Raw genomic sequence first — 20,221 nt, 5'->3', positions numbered from 1 at the left:
CACCACTTTCTTGATAACAACTTCACGTGTTCAACCATTGAGAAAGTGGAAGAGTTAATCGCACCATTTTCCTAAAAATAGCTTTACGTGTTTAATCACCTTAACAAGTTACTTCATTAAGCATATGTATTCAAGCAGTTATCAAAGATGTGATTACCAAACTGAAGAAGTATATAAATTGAAGAGCTCACTTCATATTCAAGGATTAATAATTATTTGACAAAAAATCATATCAACAAATTAATAATACTTAGCAATTTTTTTTTTTATAATACTGTAGCTTTTTACTTCTTTCAGTTTTTCTTTAGTTTTTAATTTCTTTAGCTTAAATTTATTTTCAGCATTTATAAATATAATTTTCTTAATTTAATTTCTTCAGCTTTGACTTTTATTTTTTTTTATTTCTTTAGTTCTTAGTTGCAATTTTTACTTAGACTTAATAAGATTTTTAGAAATAGAGTTAAGAATTCAAAAAAGTTAAGATTCCTTAAGCCTTTTCGTACAATTGTTCTCATAAGAGTCAGGTCACTATAATTAATTTATTTTTCATTAAACATATTAATTATGAAATAATTCATATCTGGCAATATTCGAAATCCTAGAGCCGGTGAAGAGATAAATATTATACAAATATTTATATTTATCTTAAGATATCTTCAACATATTTATACATATATTTTTAATTTTTATTCTTATTAAGGATTATTAAATTTTGAAAACAAAAAATAAAATAATTTAATAAAACAAAATAAGAATTAATTTAGATAAACAAAATTGAAAAGTTTAAAGAAAAAATATATGTTGTAAAAAAAAAAAGGAAATCTTGAGGCAATGGCCACGTTGCCACGGTGCACTAAGAACCGAATATCCTCAAAACAAACCCGACCGGCTATGAAACATGGAGCCCAAACCAAATTCTTCGATACCCTTTATGCCATCTAAGCTCTCAGACAATTACATGACTGCCCCTCTTCACATAAAACTTAGGGGAGGGACCTTTCCGGTATTTGAGTGCAAAAATTCGATGGCTTCGAGAGTAGTAGGAAAAAAGGAAGAAGAAGATCGTATTACCCACCAACCGCCAAAAAAATGGAAACCCTAATAAGCAGGATTGAGAAGAGAGAAAAACTTGAAGAGTCTTTTTAAATTATGAATCAAAAATTTAATTAATGATTGCATTTTCACGTGATACCCTCCTCTAATTTCGCTGCGTCTCTCTTCTCTTTTCCTCGTCTTTTGGTCCAGTGGTTGAAATTCAATTGCTTGCTTTTACAGAGGAGGAATAAAAAAAGAAAAGAAAATAAGGTGAAACTCGATTGGAAGCTTTAATCTCGATGTCTAAGAGGTGAAGTTTTTATTTTCTTTTGATTTGTTTGTGGTAGTGTGTAATTTTGTTTGTTTTGATTGGATTTATGTGTCATTTGGTCTTGATGATGATGAGGACGATCGTTATATGTTCTTGTTTATGAGAGTTTGTCAGTGATGTTTATGTATGGAAATACGGTGTAAGTGTTTAAATTTATTGATTGATGCGTTTGGATTGTGTGAAAGTTATGCTTTTTAATTTAATTTTGCGTCTGAAATTTTGAATTGAAGGTTAGGGTTCTTTTTGAAATGATTTTTGAAAATTGATTGTTTCCAGCTCCACCTACGAGGGAGATAGAGGACATTTGTTGTGTATGTGGATATTATTGATCTTGGATTGTTTTGTGTGTTTATGTCCAACAGTTGAGTTATTGGAACGTGGAGGAAAATAAAGAAATATGTAATAGATTGCCAAGATAATCTGAAGAGGACAAAACTTTATTTAGTTATTTTCTTTTGAGTCATTAATATGATGCTTTAATTTTGAATCAGAAATATCTTCCTTCTGTTTAGAATTTAATGAATGATGCCACTCTTTGAGTTTCTTGGGTTCCTACTTTTTTTGGTTTGGTCTTTTTATTCTTTTAAATGTGTGTTGTGTTTTATTCTACCAGGGTACTTTGCAAGTTCTTTGCACATGGAGCATGTTTGAAAGGAGAGCATTGCGAGTTTTCACATGACTGGAAAGATCCACCGAATAATGTGAAGTTTTTGGTTTTGCTTTGCTTTATATGCTCTTTTACTAATTCTTAACGAAGAGATGATTTGAGTTTCTCATTGTTGGTTTATGCTTGTTCGTTAACACAGATTTGCACTTATTATCAAAAAGGAATTTGTTCGTATGGAAGTAGATGTAGATATGAACATGTCAAACCTCTTAGGTCAGATTCCGCTTCGTCTTCATCAACAGTTTCTTACCAATCTTTAGCATCAACTTCAATTCCTCTGGTTCATTCTGTGAGAACCGGATCAAGTAGGTTAACATCAGTCCACAATGCTTCTGGAGAGCTTTCTGCTTCAAGAAACCCTTTTTTTCCTCCCAGCAATCCAGCATGGAATTTGGATTCTGGACCTAATAACTTGTTGGAAAATGGTGAGATAATAGAGCCTAGGAATGTTAAGCCCGAAGACCATCCTCTCTGTTCATTTGCTGCTGCTGGTAATTGTCCCCGTGGAGATAAATGTCCTCATGTACATGGTGACCTTTGCCCTACTTGTGGGAAAAATTGCTTGCATCCGTTCAGACCAGAAGAAAGAGAGGAACATTTAAGAACATGCGAGAAGAAGCAAAAGCATCTTGAGGCTTTAAAACACAGTCAAGAAATAGAGTGCAGTGTGTGCCTAGACCGTGTGCTTTCAAAGCCCACAGCAGCTGAGCGAAAGTTTGGGCTGCTATCAGAATGTGATCATCCATTCTGTATATCATGCATTAGGAATTGGCGTAGCAGTTCCCCAACCTCTGGAATGGATGTCAATACTGCTTTGAGGGCTTGCCCAATCTGCCGCAAGCTGTCATACTTTGTTGTTCCAAGTGTCATCTGGTATTCCTCCAAAGAAGAAAAGCAGGAGATTGTTGATAGCTACAAGGCAAAACTCAGGTAATGTTGTGTAGTTGTACATGATTCTCATCATGTGTGACCCAATTTATAAATTGCCAATCTAATCCTGGAAATTTTGAAATTACATTTCAAAATCAGTGCACTGAAAATTGGAAGCATACAAGATATAGTCAATGTTTTTATCTCTTGACCTGGAAAGAAAAAAGAGTCATCCAAGTGCGTAGTTTGCAGTTACATAGAGGGTTTATATCACTGAAAAACTTGGGACTTTTGAGTCGGTTTAATCAACTCATAAATTTATTAATTTTAAGTAATATATTATCGATTGCCCATTTTCATTTTTTTTTATTTGGCAGTTCTATAGATTGCAAGCATTTCGACTTTGGGAATGGGAACTGCCCATTTGGGACCAGTTGTTTTTACAAGGTAAACTAGCTGTCTTGGTTTAATTTGCAGAAGAATTTTTATCCTTGGTTTCTCCTTTGTCTGTCTACTGGAGCATTGTTTAGATTTTTGAAAGTTGGATTTTTTTTTTTGTATTTGTTTTTGCCAATGAATGTATAATTAGCAGTAGTCAGTAGCCCTGTTTGCCTCTTCTAATTTTATTTTTCTCGGATTAGTATTCAAGTAACTTCTTTATATGTGCCCTACATTGTCTTCGATTGTTTTGAATGTTACTTCCCCAGGGTATGCTTTCTCGATTCTTTTTGGGGCTACACTTGGCTTTGAGAAGTGACTTCTTTTCTAAGTTCTTAATAGAAGGTAGGTGTGAGCGGTACTGAGTGATATCTCTTCTTCTTTGATTCACAATTGGGGGTGGCTCCCCCTGGCCTTACAGAAAAAAGAAGAAAAAGAACTTGGTCGGAATGAGCTAGACATGTTCCAAGGTCTTTTGGTAATTTCCTATGAGGCGTTACTGCAAGAAGCACTATACTACTGGTAATTGTAGGATTAGAAGGGGAGTATGAAGAAGAGGGAATAAGCCATATTTCAAGGAATTATGTGATTGTTGTTTATTAATATGTTCTATTTGTTGATCTATGTTGTATTTGATCCAAGTCTATGGCCATAGATGGGCTACAGGCCAATAACGCTGTAGTTGATACAAGTCTTGGTGCATATGAGTTTCTGCTGGTTATGTTGGCTTATATAGAGCTTATTGATCTTAATTGTAATAGCACAACATTGGTACTGATTCTCTGGATTCTTAAAAGATCGAATAACATTAAAATAATTGTATTTAACTGAACCAAACTTCATTCAGCCTCATTGAATGTTAAGTTCCCTGTTTGATGATAGAGAGGGCTAAGTGGTTAAATTAGATTAAAATCAATTTGCTTTTGTGTATTGAAGACCTAGGAAGCTACCATGGTTGCTTTAGTAAAGGCTTTTAAAGGATGGCATTACTTGACTTGGACATGATTTAACATTTTTGTGTGCTTTTGGAAAGTGTTATTTTTGAAACTGAAGAATGGGGAAAGGAGGATGAGGATTGGAATGAAAAAGAGCAGTGAGGTGGTTGCCACAACACTATTAACTTGATTTAATGGTGTAAAGCTTACAGGAAAACTAAAGTATTTTCCGAGACAAAGTATTTTGGTTTTGCCAAACCTCTTATAATCTCCTTATATTTTGACCATCTAATATGTTTTCTTCTGGCTCCAAGCTTTGTTTTTCATGTTTCTATTTGGACCATTCAAGACAATCAGCCACGATATTGACGTTTTATGAGAATTATGAAAACTTCTTTAACTACCATTTTTACCAATTTGTCCTACTTGTTCGCCATATTTATTTTGAAATACTTTCTTTTAATTTTCTGCAAGAATTTGCCATGACATATATGTCAAATGCTTTGCACTTTATTTTATGCAGATCCAAAACTAAAGAGACAATTTGCTTCCTTCTTTTGAAAGAGATGCATTAACTCTGACTTTGGATAATGTTCTGCAAATATATTCTTGGATTTATTTGGTTTTCAAGTGGAACCAGGTTGTGTCAAGATGCTCCTAAATCCTGAACGAGCCTTTGCCTGTAGTGTGTGTATAGGATTTTGTTGTGTTGCCTTCTCTCTCTCTCTCTCTCTCTCTCTCTCTCTCTCTCACTATATATATATATATATATATATATATATACATATATATATAATATTATTTTGGTTACATTCTTCAATATGCTGTTGAAATAGCATTTTCTGAGCTTACCTTGTACATAGAGCCTTCAGAATTATGAACCTTTGTATTCATATTTTCTTTCATTGCGGAGAGCGTTATAACTCCTTTAATGGATACGGTGTTGTGTTGTGTTCCAGCATACTGTCAAGAGAGGCTCATACACATGGAAATATCACAGACCCCCTCCACGGAGGCCACGTCCTTGCAGATCCAGTGCTGTGGATGATATGAATGCATTCTTTGATGTCTTTGAGCACTTTATTGGAGAAGATGAATATGAAATCTATGATGCTGAAGATTATTTTGATGAGGATTATTTTGATGAAGATGATATAGATGATATGGGTTTGTTATTAATGCAGCTGAGTGTTGGATTATATGACTCTTCCAGTGATGAGGAGAATTATCTCTTTTAAGCTATTAGTTTTAGTCGTATTGCAAACATATCTTCTGCTGGACTTTTAGAGTTGGTCTTTTTGGCTTTTGACATCCTAGTGTTCTGAGCATTTGGAGATAGATGAAACTTATAGTTTATTATTTATATGTCCATTCGCCGTGTTATGTTGGGACAATGTTTATTTGAATTGAATCTAGGTTGTCTGCCAATTTATTGGTTTCATATAATTATGTGTTTAGCATTGCAGTGTGGTAGTCTAACAGCACGGACATGTGTTTGTTGGCTGTTGTGCATTCAAGAGCTAAACTGAAGGCTTGAATGACATGCTTTAGTTTCAACATATTAATGAGAAAGCTGGGTTTGAGTGTTGTGACCACCTTGTTCATGTGCTTGTACTTGTTAATTGTTTCTTTGTAAAATAAACCCCTGGCTTGTTGGTGTTACTAATAAAACCTGATTTAGGGCAGGTATGAAAAATTTTATATTATTAGTCCCCGACTACCTGAAAGCTATTTCTTGCAGCTCTCTCTCATCCATCTTTTCTTTTATATTTAGCTCGCTAAATCTTTCTCTTTTGAGAGGATGGTTATTTTGCTTCTCTGGCGATAGTCCATGTTAAATTTGCGTTGTGTTAAAGGAGGAAATGGTTATGTGGTTTATGCCCCAAAAAAAAAAAAAAAAAGAAAGCACAATTAATGAATAATTTTAGTGACTTATGCTGTCATGTAGTTAGGGCAGTATTGATAACAAATTACGCTACCATTCAGGGACCTGTGATTTATGAGGACTCATGTAACAGCAGATTATGTTTTGTGATGGCAATTTATTCGCATATTTTCTGTTTGAGATTATTAAATTATTTCTTTTGTGGTAATTAGTGTAGGGTTTTGTGGTGTGTATTTATGATATTCCTACTTTGCAGCATGCATTCCGAGATGGCCGTTTGGAGGAAGTTGCTCTGCGTCATCTTGGGGCTGAAGATGGACAGACTGTGATAGCTAAAGATATCAGGTTTATTTGATATCTCCTTTTGTCTTTAAGTTTTGCCTGCCAATTGATTGTATTCTTGTTGTTTATTAATTATTTCTGGGTTATATGTAATTTAATAAATTTATTGCATTTTCAGGCTTTCTGATTTTCTTGGTAGCTTGCAAATAAGTTGAAGACAAGGCTGTTCAATTATTCTTGTGTACGTATTAGGTTATTACCTATTAGTATTCATTTTTCATTGACCACTGACTGAATTTATGTGCATGCCCAGACAATTACATGTGTATGGGCGGCCACATTCATAGTACAGGTGGTTGCATGTATGATGAACCAAAGTGATTTATTCACTTTCTTCAAATATGCAGGTTATCACCAATATCAAGATATATAGTTTCAATGTCTGAATGGTCTTCAATTTCCTGTGTCAAAACTCCTGTTATATGTAAGGTAAAAGATTGATCTATGAGTATGCCATTTTGATCTTAGCTCTCTCTCTCTCTCTCTCTGTTTTTTCTTTTCATTATTTCCAGTGTGTATTTGAGGCCCTGTGCTACTTGTGATTGTGTAATTGTGGGGGTGGAGGTTGGTAGGTGGTGGTGGTGATGTCGGTAAAGGATATGAATAAGTGGCGGGTGGTGACCAGGTTTACTGACGGAGAAGAATAAGTTTCTTTTGAAATATTTATTGGATATTTTATAAATTAGATATTTAGAGGATATAGTAATTTAGGGAAAAGTTAAAAGTAATTTTTACCTTTTCTCCTTGTTAGCAATTTTTGATGCATAATTACCATCGTTTGGGCTCCAGAAATTCAAGTTTTGCATTTAATTGGACAAAAGTGGGAGAAAGAAAAAGAGAGACTCCATTTCACATTCATGAATAGTACTCGAGGACCTCCAGAATCATTGATCCTTTTTTCTTTTAGGATGGAAAATTCCCACATGTTTTTGCTTTTAGTTTCAGGACTATTTCAGGTCTTGAAGCATATATTTGATTTTGGCCAAATTCTTGTCAAAGTAGTTGAGACCTTTATGTGCTTCCATGTCTTATTGCACTGATATGGTGAATGTATCTTACCATGCCAGTAGCTAACTAGCTAACCTACTTCGTGGATCCTTCCTGTGGATTTGTCTTAGAAACCTGATGTGGTTCAACCAATCTTGTTTTGAATGGTCTGTTCTGTGGTTCAATCAATCTTGTTTCATTACACTGAGGACTTTCCCCTCTTTTATATAATTGAAATTTTGACATTTCTCCTTGATGATCATATCAATGGCTTCTTATTAGTATGGCTTCTGTTTTTAAGTTTAAATACCATCCTGTAGGTTTACACAGGTTCAGTGCATGGAAATCTGGCAGACCACTATTCTCAAATAGCTGAATAGTGGCTGGATCGATGCTGTAGTTGGGCAAGTTTGAGTTATTTGCAATTGTTAAAATAAGAAGGTTGTGCACCTATGGTGTGCATAGGGTGTGTGCCATGCATTAGTTTTGAAGGACTCTTGAGATAGATTACTGTTGCTATTACTATAATGTGAATGAATGTGCTGTCACTTCTGTCAGTGAGCAGAAGTCTGGGCTGTATTGGTAATTTGTTATGATGTTATATTTACCTCAATTTAATGTGTTGCTACGTGGGGGTCTTATTACATATTTATTTACTTGCTCTTGTTGCCAAAAAATGCAGAGGATTGCTTGGTGGAGGAGGAGACTTGATTATGGGAAGCTGAAAGGCGCGAAATAAACTGCATATTATGTTTTAAGTGAACTAATACTTTTGAAGAATACGTCAACCCCATGGCAAAATTAAATTTAGTGACGAAAATCAATTTGAATAATGGATGTTTGCCAATACAGATAGATTGCTTCCATTACGGCAGGAAGGGCAGTGAAAAGACAATGATTAGGTGCCTGGTTTTTGTCCTAATCATCTTCATTATATGCACCGTGATTCTGGAGAACCATGATCAGGGTAGCTGTGTAACACTACTCTTCGGTAAAGCTACATTGTTGTGGTTTGGTTGCCTGTAAAATGTTTTTTTTCTTTTTTTATTTGGTGAAAATATTAATGAGATTCTCGCATAGAACAATACGCTAGGCTTGTAACGATATCCACATACTTGCCATTTGTGTCGATGATGGTGATCAAATGAATGGCACCATGTTTAGATTGCCTGAATTCTACTCGTGCAATTTGTTAGCGATTTGATTATGCTCTCTAAACCAATTATGTCAAAGCTATGATTCTTATATCTGCTGCCACTCTAACTTGATAGTTCTTTTTACTGTATTAAAAATTGAATTGTGGTGAGGGGAGAAAACAATATGCTTCCTGGCCAAGACTAGCTCTGAAATTCGGTTTATGGTCAAGTCGATTAGGAGGTTGAACCGCACCTGGAAGTTTGATTTATGATTAAGGGTTGAATGGCTCACAATTGATTTACAGTTCCGATCTTATTCGTAGACGGTTTCTACAGTTCTGATCCAGTTATGATTTAGCTTTGATTTGACTTTCTCTCAGATTAAAATAATTAAAATTGTACTTCAAAAATTTGAGAATTACTCTTAAAAATGTCTACATTCATTACATCCTTTAATTTCTTTTATATATTTTCCATAATATTATTATATAACATTTTATGTTTAATAAAAGTTAATAATTATAATGTGATTTAGTTAGCTTTCATGTGGATCATAATTAAAATTTAATTTTAGTCTTTAAATTCTAATCAATTCAATTAAAATTTAATTGTGTATAAATATTCTTTTTTTTTTTTCCGATATAAGTGGATCAAGTTTAAATATATTCTTAAGCTTAAAAATTTAATGGGGTAACTACTATTTAGTTATTCTTTAATATTTAAAAATTATTTTTTTATTTTACAATTTTATACTGAAAATAATTTTTTCAGAATTTTTATTAAATAAGCGTTAACAATTGTCCGATTTTATACTATTTGTCCCATAATTTTCTATATAATATACAAATTTCTCTTTATAGTTTGTTTATTCCACTGGAACCCATTTATTTAATTTCTATGCAAAATTAATTTATATTTGTATAAAAATAATTACTAGTATTCTTTTACTTACTCTAGTTTCTAGCAAAATTAAATTCTAGTAAAATTTAAAAGTTTTTATATTTATCAAAATATTAAAAATTCATATAGTTTAACTTTAAATTATTAAACTAAAATAGATTTTATTTTTATTATTAATTTTTTTACACTAGAATTATAACTTCGATAAAAAAAAGTTTGAGGATCAAGTTATTTTTTGTTATCAATTTAGTCCTTTAATTGCAGTGACTTTCAAAATGAAAAAAGATTTTAGTGCAAAAAATAAAAGATAAGGAGCAATTTGTATATTTCATCAAAAATCAAGAAATGAATAGTATAAAAATCAAACTTAATTAGTATTTGTTAACGAAAATTCTGACAAAAAATATTTTTAGTATAAAACTATAAAATAAAAGGATAAAAAAATATAATTTTTAAATGTTAAAAAAGTAAGTAGTGTAATATAGAAAAACACAAAATATATAATAAGTACCTCAATCTAAATTTATTAAATAGAATTTATATTTTTTAATTTAACAGACTCAGATTGTCATTCACGTTTAGAGTCGGTCCAGATTTGATAAGAGATTGAACCTTTTAACCCACATTTTCCTCTTAAAGATTAGGCTTGTATAAATTGGAATTGTTGCCTAATTTAGTTCCTAATTTGATCAGTCTAGTTCTGATGCAAGAGCTCGCACAGTTCGAATTTGTCTTTTGACAAGATCTAGGTTGCACAATGCTTGTTATGCCTTCTCAAGCAAGTGGCCTTACCTATATCAAGTGTATATATATCATACATGTTTTATATGGTAGAATTTTAAAATTATATATTTAATTATTAAAAATTAATGAATTGTCTATGCATAAATGGAAACACAAACTTGAACTAAGAAAAAGATTTCTAAAAATTATCTATTTTAAACTTTAGATACAAATCCATGATCCAAAATTGTGAAAAAATAACATGTTCAAATACTTCTCTAATGTATGATGATTGGGCAGCAGTTGATTGGTTGAAGATATATGCAACAAGATAATGTCATATAAAAAAAAACTACCTATATCCACTAGTAGCCAATCCAATATCATGGCTACAATTCTCTCTCCATCAGCCCGCTTCTCTTCTTCCACCGCCACCCAAAGACCGCCGCAAAACCTGCCGCCATTAAAATCTCAACACCCAATCTCATCCCAAAAACCCCTCCTAGCCACCCTCACTGCTACCATTGCAGCCACAACAATATTAACTGCCACTGCTCCTCCCCCTTCCCTCGCAGACCCAGCACAGGCCTACCGTCTCTACTACGGCACTGCAGCCAGCGCGGCTAACTACGGCGGTTACGGTGGAAACTCTGATAAGAAAGCCTCAGCTGAGTACGTATATGATGTTCCTGAAGGATGGAAAGAGCGACTAGTGTCCAAAGTTGAGAAGGGTACAAATGGAACCGATAGTGAGTTCTACAATCCTAAAAAGAGGACTGAGAAAGAGTACTTAACATTTCTTGCAGGATTCAGACAGCTAGCTCCAAAAGATGTTGTGTTAAACAACTTGGCCCTGTCTGATGTGGACTTGCAGGACTTGATATCTGGAGCAGATAGTGTGAAAAGTGAAGAGAAGAATGATGACAATGGGCAATTGTATTATGTGTACGAGATTGATGGTGTTGGGAAACACAGCTTGATTAAGGTTACTTGTGCTAAGAACAAGTTGTATGCTCATTTTGTTAATGCACCAACTCCTGAGTGGAATAAGGATGAAGAGACCTTGAGGCATCTTCATGAGTCGTTTAAGACTGTTGGGTCCTTTTAAGGAGTGCTCTTTTTTATTTTATTTTTTTTGTTAATATGAGTTGAGGTTCTGCTTAACTGCTTGTCTTTAATGCACTTGATATTCATATATATACATAGAGAGAGAGAGAGAGAAGAGAGGAAGATTTTCTGCACTAATTAAAGCTTCTGTTTAGCCTTTTCTTTCGTTCCTTTTCTTTTCTTTTGCTTCCCATCTGACTTTTTTGGTTATGCTTGGACTTTTACTTGTTAAAACTCATAAAAGAACTTAACCACTATTAAATTCATTTTCAACTACCTGTGTTAGTGGTAAATATATAATGGTATTTCAGCTTTCTTCAATTAAGTTTTTGTAATTGGATATTGTTTTGAATGCTTAATCCTGTTGAGGATGATAATCCCATGAATACTACTAACATGTCACCGGCAAAAATGCAGTGTAAATAATTTTTTATTAGAACTTGGCAAGCCTGGTGTGCAGAGATCCACTACAATGTTCCTGACAAGTGATTATGGCTGGCCAATGCATCTAATGATAAAATGAAATGTCCTCTTGCTGTAGCACTTTGAACCAAAGAAAAACCCATTGGAAACTCGGGCGATTTTCAGTAAATCTCTGGTTATCAAAAGAACAAGAAAACGAAACTGATCTGCGGTCAGTTCTAATCGTGATGTATGATGAAAATAATTAGTGCTACAATACATAGCCAATGCCTCTAATTGACTAATGCTTCAACAGTCCAGACTAAAACCTGTTTGAGTGATTGCATAAGCATCAATTTTGTCCAAGCAGACTCTGAGCATGTATCTCCACTTCATCCTAAATGCTACATAATTGCCCACCATGATTTATAGCACCGGAAAATAATTGTTATTGCATTCCTTATGCTGCTAAATTTACGATCTGATTCAGGCCGACTTGGACTAGTACAAAGTGAATCCATCATCATACGAAGCATGCCATCCTTGTCGACAAGGCGGGGCATTTTCATCATACTCTGCACAGCAGCTCCATCTCTTCTTCCAATTGGCACTTCCAGTATTTGGTCTGTTACTCTTCTCATTCCATTTATAAACAATTACTCCAGACGCATCAGTCCATTCTCCATCGATCCCTTGGTGCGGTGGAGCCAATGAAAATAATCCCTTCTCGCCTGCATGTATAGAAAAATCATCACCTAAGAATATCATCACTACCAAGTATTACCCACAAAACTGACCCTAGAGAGAATTTGGAAACAGCCCTGTACTGATGAAATGACAATGAAAGTTCACGAATTTCAGAGGCCAAGGCGACATTCCAGGAGTCGAAAATGAGCTTTTGCGGTAAAATCAAGGGGCAGATCCCATTGACTTAGAGCAGAATAGTTATGAAGATTCAACACTTCTACCACTTATCACATATGGGTACTCCATAGTAGGGACAGAAGAATTTGTTATTTGTGGTTAGCTAAATTATAGAAAAACAATGGAAAAAAGAGAGAGAATTTACATTCAGGAATTGGGTTTACATCCAAGCAATCTTGCAAACATAATGCAATCTACATGTAATAATAACCAAAACTCATTATCAGATTCAAATCATTATCTATCTAAACAAAACCTTCCCTGTTCCAAAAGCAAACTTGAGAGGAGCTCTGCATTTCAGGTATGGCTATACAAAATTTAAAAAGAAAAGTGCTTTATAAGGCCTTGCTTCGAATTAATCATGTTCAAGAATTCAATTGAATTAGATTCTTGCAAAACCATGACACCTTTTCGTTTTTAATAAGTAGAAAGAATTCAATTCTAGAAACTAAAAGCAATCCAAACATAAGAATTGACCCAATAGAATTGAGTTCTTGCACTTTTAAACTTCCCAAACACACTCATAATGATTTCGAACGTCGATAGAGTAGGCATACTATGCAATTTTCGAGACAATGAATTGAATAACACAAAGGAATCTATATTGAGCAGGGGAATTAAAAGAAAGAAAACCCATTAGTGAGAGATGAGAAAAGAAAAAGATTTACCAGTGGAATGGCCATGGAAAGAGCAAGCAGTAGGAGAATTATCTTTATCAAGATAAAGGGTATTACACTTCAAGCAAAGTTTCTTGATTTGGGTTTGAGATATATTTGATTTTGAAGATGACCTGATTATCACCACTGCATTTGGTGGATTGCAGTGAAGGCTTTGCGGAAGATGATAGCATGTCAAAGCCATGCTGATTTTTTTACTGAGAGGTTAGAGACGGTGTCGTTTTGTTTTTTTCTTTTTCTTTTTTTGTTAATTTATGGAAGTGATTTGAGAAACCCAGAAAGAGGCCTTGGGAATGGCAGGTCTGTCTGCAATAGTGTCGAACTTGTGGAAATGATGGCCTTCCCTTTCTCTTTCTGTTTTTAGTAATTCAATTTTCTACATCAAATTTATTCTGCACATGTTTTAATATCCCGTAGTTGGGTTGGGCCTTAGTTTCTTTTTTCTTTTTGTTGAATTTTCTGTTCTAACATTTCCTTACATGTTTACGAACTACGGCTGTAAAGAAACCAGCTGAAAGTTGACGAGCTCGAGCTCAATTGAGTTAATTTGATAAAAAATTAAGCTCAGTTTGAGTTTAATTAGAGCTTGAGCAAGGCTCGAGTTTGATTTGAATTTAAGTTCGAATTTGATTTATTTTAAAATTATTAAATTCACGAGTAGTTCAAATTCAGTATATAATTAACTCATTTATTATACTAAACGAGCTGAGTTTGAATTTGGCTCATCAAATAGTTATTAATAAAAAGTTTGAGCTTGTTAAATATTTTATTATTATAAGTAATTATTATACTTATTATTATATAAGAATATATATATACATTATATAGATAATGTATAAAATATATATTTATAATATATTAATATTATATTATATTATATACATACGAGATTTTAAATTTAAAAATAAAATTAATTTGAATTCGAGCTTGAATTATTAAACGAGCCTACAGACAAGTTTATAAACGAGTCTGCTCATTAAATAGATTGCAAGATTCCTAAACGAACCAAATTCAGTAGACTTGCAAGCAAACAAATTAAACTATGTCAAGCTCGAATTCGACTCAATAAAATTATTGATCTCGAGCTTCGTTTGATTAACTTAATGAATAATCACAAACAATTTTTTTTATCAAACTAAACTCCGAGTAGCTCACAACACATTTGGTTCATTTACAACTAGCAGAAATCATTGCATCCTTTGATACAAAAAAAATCATGTCTTCATATCATCATTTTTCTAAGGAGAAAGTCCTCGTAGCACTTGGGACAAGTACATCCTTTCAAAACTGAAGCTCTAGGTCTTAATAGTACCCATTTTTATTATATTTTAAATTTTGATATTATTATTAGTGATAATGTTATTTGTAATGATTTTTATTTTTTTAATCAGGACATGTATATATTATGTTTGCCACTCTTAACTATATACTCTTATCACATTCATTATACGTTTAAAGTCTTGAATCAATTAAAGATCTCTATTCTATAACATGCTGTATAAACTTTGAGTAATATTGTTATTGACCTTTTAAAGTTTCCTAGTCTAATTCAAAAGATCTAAGTTGCCACGCCTCAAAATCTAAGCGTGATGATTGTATTATCTCAAGACTTAGTCTCAAGATAATACAATACCTCAATCATATTATTAAAACTTCTAAACCAAACTAGGCACACTTTTAATTTAAATTTTTAACAAACTCCGAATAACATTAAAACCAAAATAGTCAACTTACTATATTTTAAAATCTCAGTTTATAATTTTAAAATTTATAAACTAAATTTTATTAAGAACTAATAAAATAACGTTCTTCAATACTCCGTTTAACCATCAACTTTACTTGATCAAATCACTTTTTCCTATGGAAAAAGATTTAGGAGGGGAGTAAGCTACCAATTGCTTAGTAAATAAACTCTCATATCCACTACCGGATCAAATAAAGTTTTACATTATATAATGTATACCACTTTAAACAGCTCATGAAGACTTGTTATAAAAAAAATAACTCAAATCAAATTCAAAGCTTAAACAAAGTTTGCAGCTATGATCACTAATATCATACCCTTGACATGGGCAAAATCGACTAAATAATCAATGAAACAAAACTTACTGTATACCTGTTAGTATGGGCGAAAGAATATATTGTGAGTGTCAGATACTCTATTTACCAAGAGCCAAAATGTAGCCATCAAAATCATTATTCAAAAATATCAAAATCCATTTATTATAAATAACATTCAATTTGTAAATCCAATTAGATAATAGTCATATAATATAATACAAAATAAATTAAAACCATAAGATGAACAAATGTTTGATCTAATTTCATATAGAAAGTAAGATATCATCAAAGTTCTCAAAATCATTCTAAAAATAATTTTTATGAAGATATAATTTCTAATAAATATTCAACAACATAAATAATCTTAATTCAAAACAATTCAAATCAGTTGTAGAAATATATAGAGAATATGAGAATTCACTCGCCTTAATCCTAACTTCCAACAATAAAAAAAGACTTCAAGGAATAACTTTACTGTTGTCAACAGCCCTTCTCCAGATTTAGAAATCGAGAAAAATACAAAAAATCTTGTGATAAAAGTTACTACCTTCTCAGATCTCGAGAAATGAAGGACAAATGAATCCAAGGCTAAGGTCGAGGTTAATCTAGTTGGAATTACCTTTTCAGAATTAATTTGGACTCAATTGTCAAGAAAAATAAAGTTTGAGGATCAAAATGACAACTTTTACAAATTTAAAGACCTAATTGCAAAGATTTTAAAACCTCATTTGCATAGAGCTAATCGACTCTACACAGAGCCGATTAGCTTTTTTACAATCCAACGTCATTTTTCTCGACAATTTTACGACCATATATAGATTCTAGAAGGTTTTCTTAATGATAATCATGATTTTTATTGATTATTATTTAAATTTGATATTTATCGATATTATTTTAAATTTTATCGTCACCCTTAGAGTTTCCCTTAAAACGCTATCTCTATAAATAGAAAAAGGTGATTAGAGTTAAGGAGGAAGAATTAAGAACTATAATTTGGCAACAGGTAACAACGAAACTTGAAAAATACTGAGAAGAAAAACACAGAGAGAAACATTAGAGAGAAAAGAAGAAAAAGATTGTTGTTCTTATTTGGGCAGAGAACTCAAGTTATTGAGAAAGAAGCCATTCAAGAAAGAACCGTTTTTGGAAATTTGTTTTCTAAAGACAATAGTTTTTTTCTACACCAGATCCAACATTAGATTCCTACCTAGTCTTTAACTCAACTGCATCATCATCACTTGAGACTCGTAGATCCATCAATTATGATGACGACCTAAGGGTTCCTTTTAACATGCATCCATCACCATCCTAGAAATTGGTTCCTTCATTTCTTTGTTATTTTTTTTTATTTATTTTTAGAAATATGATTAAGGTCATGATTTATGATCAGTTGTGTAAGGCCAGCCCCATTTTTTTATCTTTTGGACGATTTTATGTATTTCAGCATTCTGTATAGCTTTTAGGTCTTTTTCTTTTCACAATCGTAATTGTGGCCGAGTTGTAATAATTAGGTTTACTTTCTGCCTTTATTTTATTTATTCTTTCTTATTGTATGGTTAATTAAATATATGTTATGTAATTGATTAAAATAGGCCACAAAGACTTATGGCTAATAAAACTGGATGTAACATGAATATTATAGTCCAATAGGATAATCAACATTAATTGGGCCTAAAATCCTAAAATCTAAGTAGACTTAGCGGGTCTTGATGTGCTTTAGTTAGGATTGGACTTCATTAGAATCATGATTGCACTGAGCGGGGCTTATTATAATAAGTAGTCCATTAGGTCTAAAAGCTGGAAACCAAAAGTATAAAATATAATTGGGCTAGACTAGGTGGGCAACATACATAATTAACTAGTAAACTAAGCTAACAACTCCGATGTGGGCTGAGCTTGAATAAAATGGGCTAGACTTAGGTGAACTATGTGTGTTATTTGGTATGCATGTATATAAATTGCTTGCATTTATAGGGAATAATTTGTTAAACAATAAAATTAAAGACTAATATACACAAATAGGGAAGTTGGCTTCCAGATCCATCTCTGGATTTTGTGGTGTAAGCTTCCTTTTGGAACTTGAGAAATGCCACTCATTTGTAAAAGTGTCCCGATGATTACCCGGGTGGTGACTCCCATCTCCGTGCTAGTCTTAGTGACTAGTTAGCTTGTTTCTGATTAGATTGAGAAGTCTTACAGTACTGTAGTCACTAAAGACACATGAATGCGCACCTGAAACCGCCGCCCAAAGTGGCGACTCCATTGGGATAAGAGAAGCTGATTCCTGTGTATGTTTATCTTTAATTTTATTATTTAACATATTATTCTTGCATCATTACAGTATTATCACACACTGTACACTTTTGTCTTTATAGCCTCGATGGCATCTGTTAGTGGTTCTTTAGTTCCACTCATACCCTAGAATTGCGACACTGGCTAACTATCGCTTATAAATAATGAGTGAATTTCCTTCATCACATGGACCTTTGAGTGGGGGAGATGAGCTAAGAAAGAACACTTTTGGCTTTTGGGAGCCTTTTATCCTTACCCAAGACTCAACTCATGGTAATGACCGTAGTAATCTCCCTTAGGAACTATGTTGCTTGCTGTATAAGATGTCTTTCCTTGTAAGTATCTTAAGCACAAGTATTGAGAGGCCTTGGCCTAGAAATGTGGAATCAGGCTTTAGGCCTAAAATATGCAAGCTTTTATGCTTATATCGAGAAACATTGCTTTGTTTGTTTAAATCTACTTTAAGAGCTTATGGCACGCACGTCGGGCCTACTATCCCCTGTCGATAGAAAGCCCAAACCCAAAAGTTATAGGGAAGAAAGACTCACCATGAACCGTGTGGGGAGTAATAAGGTTGGAAGGATAAACTGTATACTACTATGTTTGCTAACTCATTTTTCTTTGTCCTTGTACATTGCACGTGCACCATGCATCATACTAACATCTTATTTTTTTTTAGCCATTTTTAGATTATCATCCTTAGTTTGGATAAGATAAGAAGGGCATCAAGAGGACCCATTTCACTAGTAATCGAGGCAATACCATACAAGAGCCCAAGAAGTCTACTTTCAAAGATGGCCCATGCGCAAGATATTAATGCTATCAAGACGTCAATCATGATCTGACCTAAAGATTATAATCCGAGAGGAACTCCATCAAGCTTTGGCTAAAACTTTTGGAAAATAGAATATCCAAAATACTACTACTGCTGTTGCTACTCATAATGTGAAAGCACATGGTGAGCATCTTTGAAATTTAGATGACTACATGTTAGAACAAGCTAAGAAAGAGTATGCTCCTACTGCAAAAGCTTTTATGGAATCTGAGATTCTGCATAATCTGACTAAAAGGCCTGACAAAATGCAAGATATGCTGAAAGATCAAGGTTTAGATTCAACCTTTGATTTTGATGAATTAATGCTGATTGGAGAGGAAAAGTTACCTCCCAAATTTCGTATGCCTGAAATATAGAATTTCAACGGAACTGGAGATCCAAATATGTAATTGAAGCATTATTCTACTGTCATGAGTACTACTCATTTGGCTAAGAGCTAAACCATCAAGTTGTTTGTACTCTCATTTGAAGGACTAGTTGTGAACTGGTACCATGGGTTGGAAAGGCACATCAAGTTTGACTAAAAAAGGTTTTGTGATGCTTTTTGTAAAATAATATGACTACAACACTCACCTAGAAGTCTTTATAAGGGATTTGGAATCGACAAAGCAAAAGCCCAATGAGTCATTTTCTGAGTTCTTGACTAGATTGAGGAATAAAGCAGTTTTAATGAAGGACAAGCCTTCTGAAAAGGATCAAGCTCGGATAATAGTCCAAAATGTTCTCCCATCTTGGATGGAAAAGCTGCAGATGAGGAATCCCAAAACCTTCGCACGCTTGTACAATGATGGCTTACAAGTAGAAGAAATTAAAAATGCTAAAGCTTGGTTGGAGCATGAAAAACTTTAAAACTACAAAGATTGAAAAGCTACCATCTGAAAATGATGAAGGTTCACAAGATTCAACTCTTAATTTGTTTTAAGACAAAAACATGATTATGCTTTTAGGATCAATGATAAAAATTTGATTTTTGCTTGTTTTATGATGTTTATCTTAATGGTATTTCGCATGACAATAATTACTACATAAGCGTATTTAACATTAATTATATTCAAATTGGTTTACTTAATATTGGCACAAATGATAATCTTAGGTATATTTCTATCGCACATAATATAACTCTTAAAGAGAGAAAAGTGAGAGAATAAGAAAAAGAAGAAAAAGAAAGAGAAAGAAATAGTATTTGATATGCACGATTGAATTCAAGGTAGTAGAATTATTTAACACACTAGGGGAAAATCAAGAAGAGTAAATGCAGCCCTCATCATATAACAACCTTAAGAACAACAAGGACCTCCGAGGATAGAAGTAACTAAAGATTGATGCTCTAATCTTGAAATATGCAAGGCCTATTACATTTGACTCCAGAAAGAAATTTAGATCGAGTTGGAAAATTTCTATATCAAAGAAAGAAAAAAAGAAGGCCGGAGATGCTGAAAAAGAGTTCAAATCTCAGGGGTAATAAGTTCACAAATCAATTTGTGCTGTTTCAGATACTATCATTTTAAAAAAAAGAAAAAATAGGAAAACAATCCTGCTGACTAGAGGATCTATATAAGTTAGTCAAATAAAAGTTAAGGAAATAAAAGGTGAGAGAAAATATTCTACTAGAAAATCCAAATGGACTAGTTGATAACAAGAGTAGTATTACGTGAAATAGAAAATATACTCGTT

General features: G+C 33.1%; 3 protein-coding genes across 5 annotated transcripts; 2 read left to right on the top strand and 1 right to left on the bottom strand.

Annotated features, from left to right (window-relative positions):
- Positions 1–989: 989 nt before the first annotated feature.
- Positions 990–8,664, top strand: LOC8278991 (putative RING-type E3 ubiquitin transferase C3H69). Of its 3 annotated transcripts, XM_015723921.3 has the most exons (9): positions 990–1,345; positions 1,980–2,067; positions 2,173–2,963; positions 3,281–3,350; positions 5,236–5,443; positions 6,418–6,506; positions 6,622–6,684; positions 6,851–6,932; positions 8,173–8,664. In XM_015723921.3, exons 1-6 carry the CDS (start codon positions 1,335–1,337, stop codon positions 6,471–6,473), a joined length of 1,224 nt encoding a protein of 407 aa, XP_015579407.1. In that variant the 5' UTR covers positions 990–1,334; the 3' UTR covers positions 6,474–6,506; positions 6,622–6,684; positions 6,851–6,932; positions 8,173–8,664. The 3 variants fall into 3 exon arrangements, with proteins under 3 accessions (XP_015579407.1, XP_002526765.1, XP_015579406.1); XM_002526719.4 differs by lacking the exon at positions 5,236–5,443 and having other exon boundaries at positions 991–1,345; XM_015723920.3 differs by lacking the exons at positions 6,418–6,506; positions 6,622–6,684; positions 6,851–6,932; positions 8,173–8,664 and having other exon boundaries at positions 991–1,345; positions 5,236–5,985.
- A 1,933-nt stretch (positions 8,665–10,597) lies between these two features.
- LOC8278992 (thylakoid lumenal 19 kDa protein, chloroplastic) lies at positions 10,598–11,521 on the top strand. The gene has a single exon (XM_002526720.4). The coding sequence runs from the start codon at positions 10,635–10,637 to the stop codon at positions 11,355–11,357; it is 723 nt and encodes a 240-aa protein (XP_002526766.1). The 5' UTR covers positions 10,598–10,634; the 3' UTR covers positions 11,358–11,521.
- Positions 11,522–11,900: 379 nt separating this feature from the next.
- LOC8278993 lies at positions 11,901–13,878 on the bottom strand. Its single transcript, XM_002526721.4, has 2 exons — positions 13,351–13,878; positions 11,901–12,489 (listed from the first exon to the last, which is right to left on the bottom strand). Exons 1-2 carry the CDS (start codon positions 13,541–13,543, stop codon positions 12,260–12,262), a joined length of 423 nt encoding a protein of 140 aa, XP_002526767.1. The 5' UTR covers positions 13,544–13,878; the 3' UTR covers positions 11,901–12,259.
- Between the last annotated feature and the right edge of the window lie 6,343 nt (positions 13,879–20,221).

This window comes from Ricinus communis, chromosome 6, assembly GCF_019578655.1.
Source record: "Ricinus communis isolate WT05 ecotype wild-type chromosome 6, ASM1957865v1, whole genome shotgun sequence".
In the NCBI taxonomy this organism is placed as follows: Eukaryota; Viridiplantae; Streptophyta; class Magnoliopsida; order Malpighiales; family Euphorbiaceae; genus Ricinus; species Ricinus communis.
Note: the sequence above shows the minus strand (reverse complement) of the source record. Positions and strands in the feature narration are given on the sequence as shown.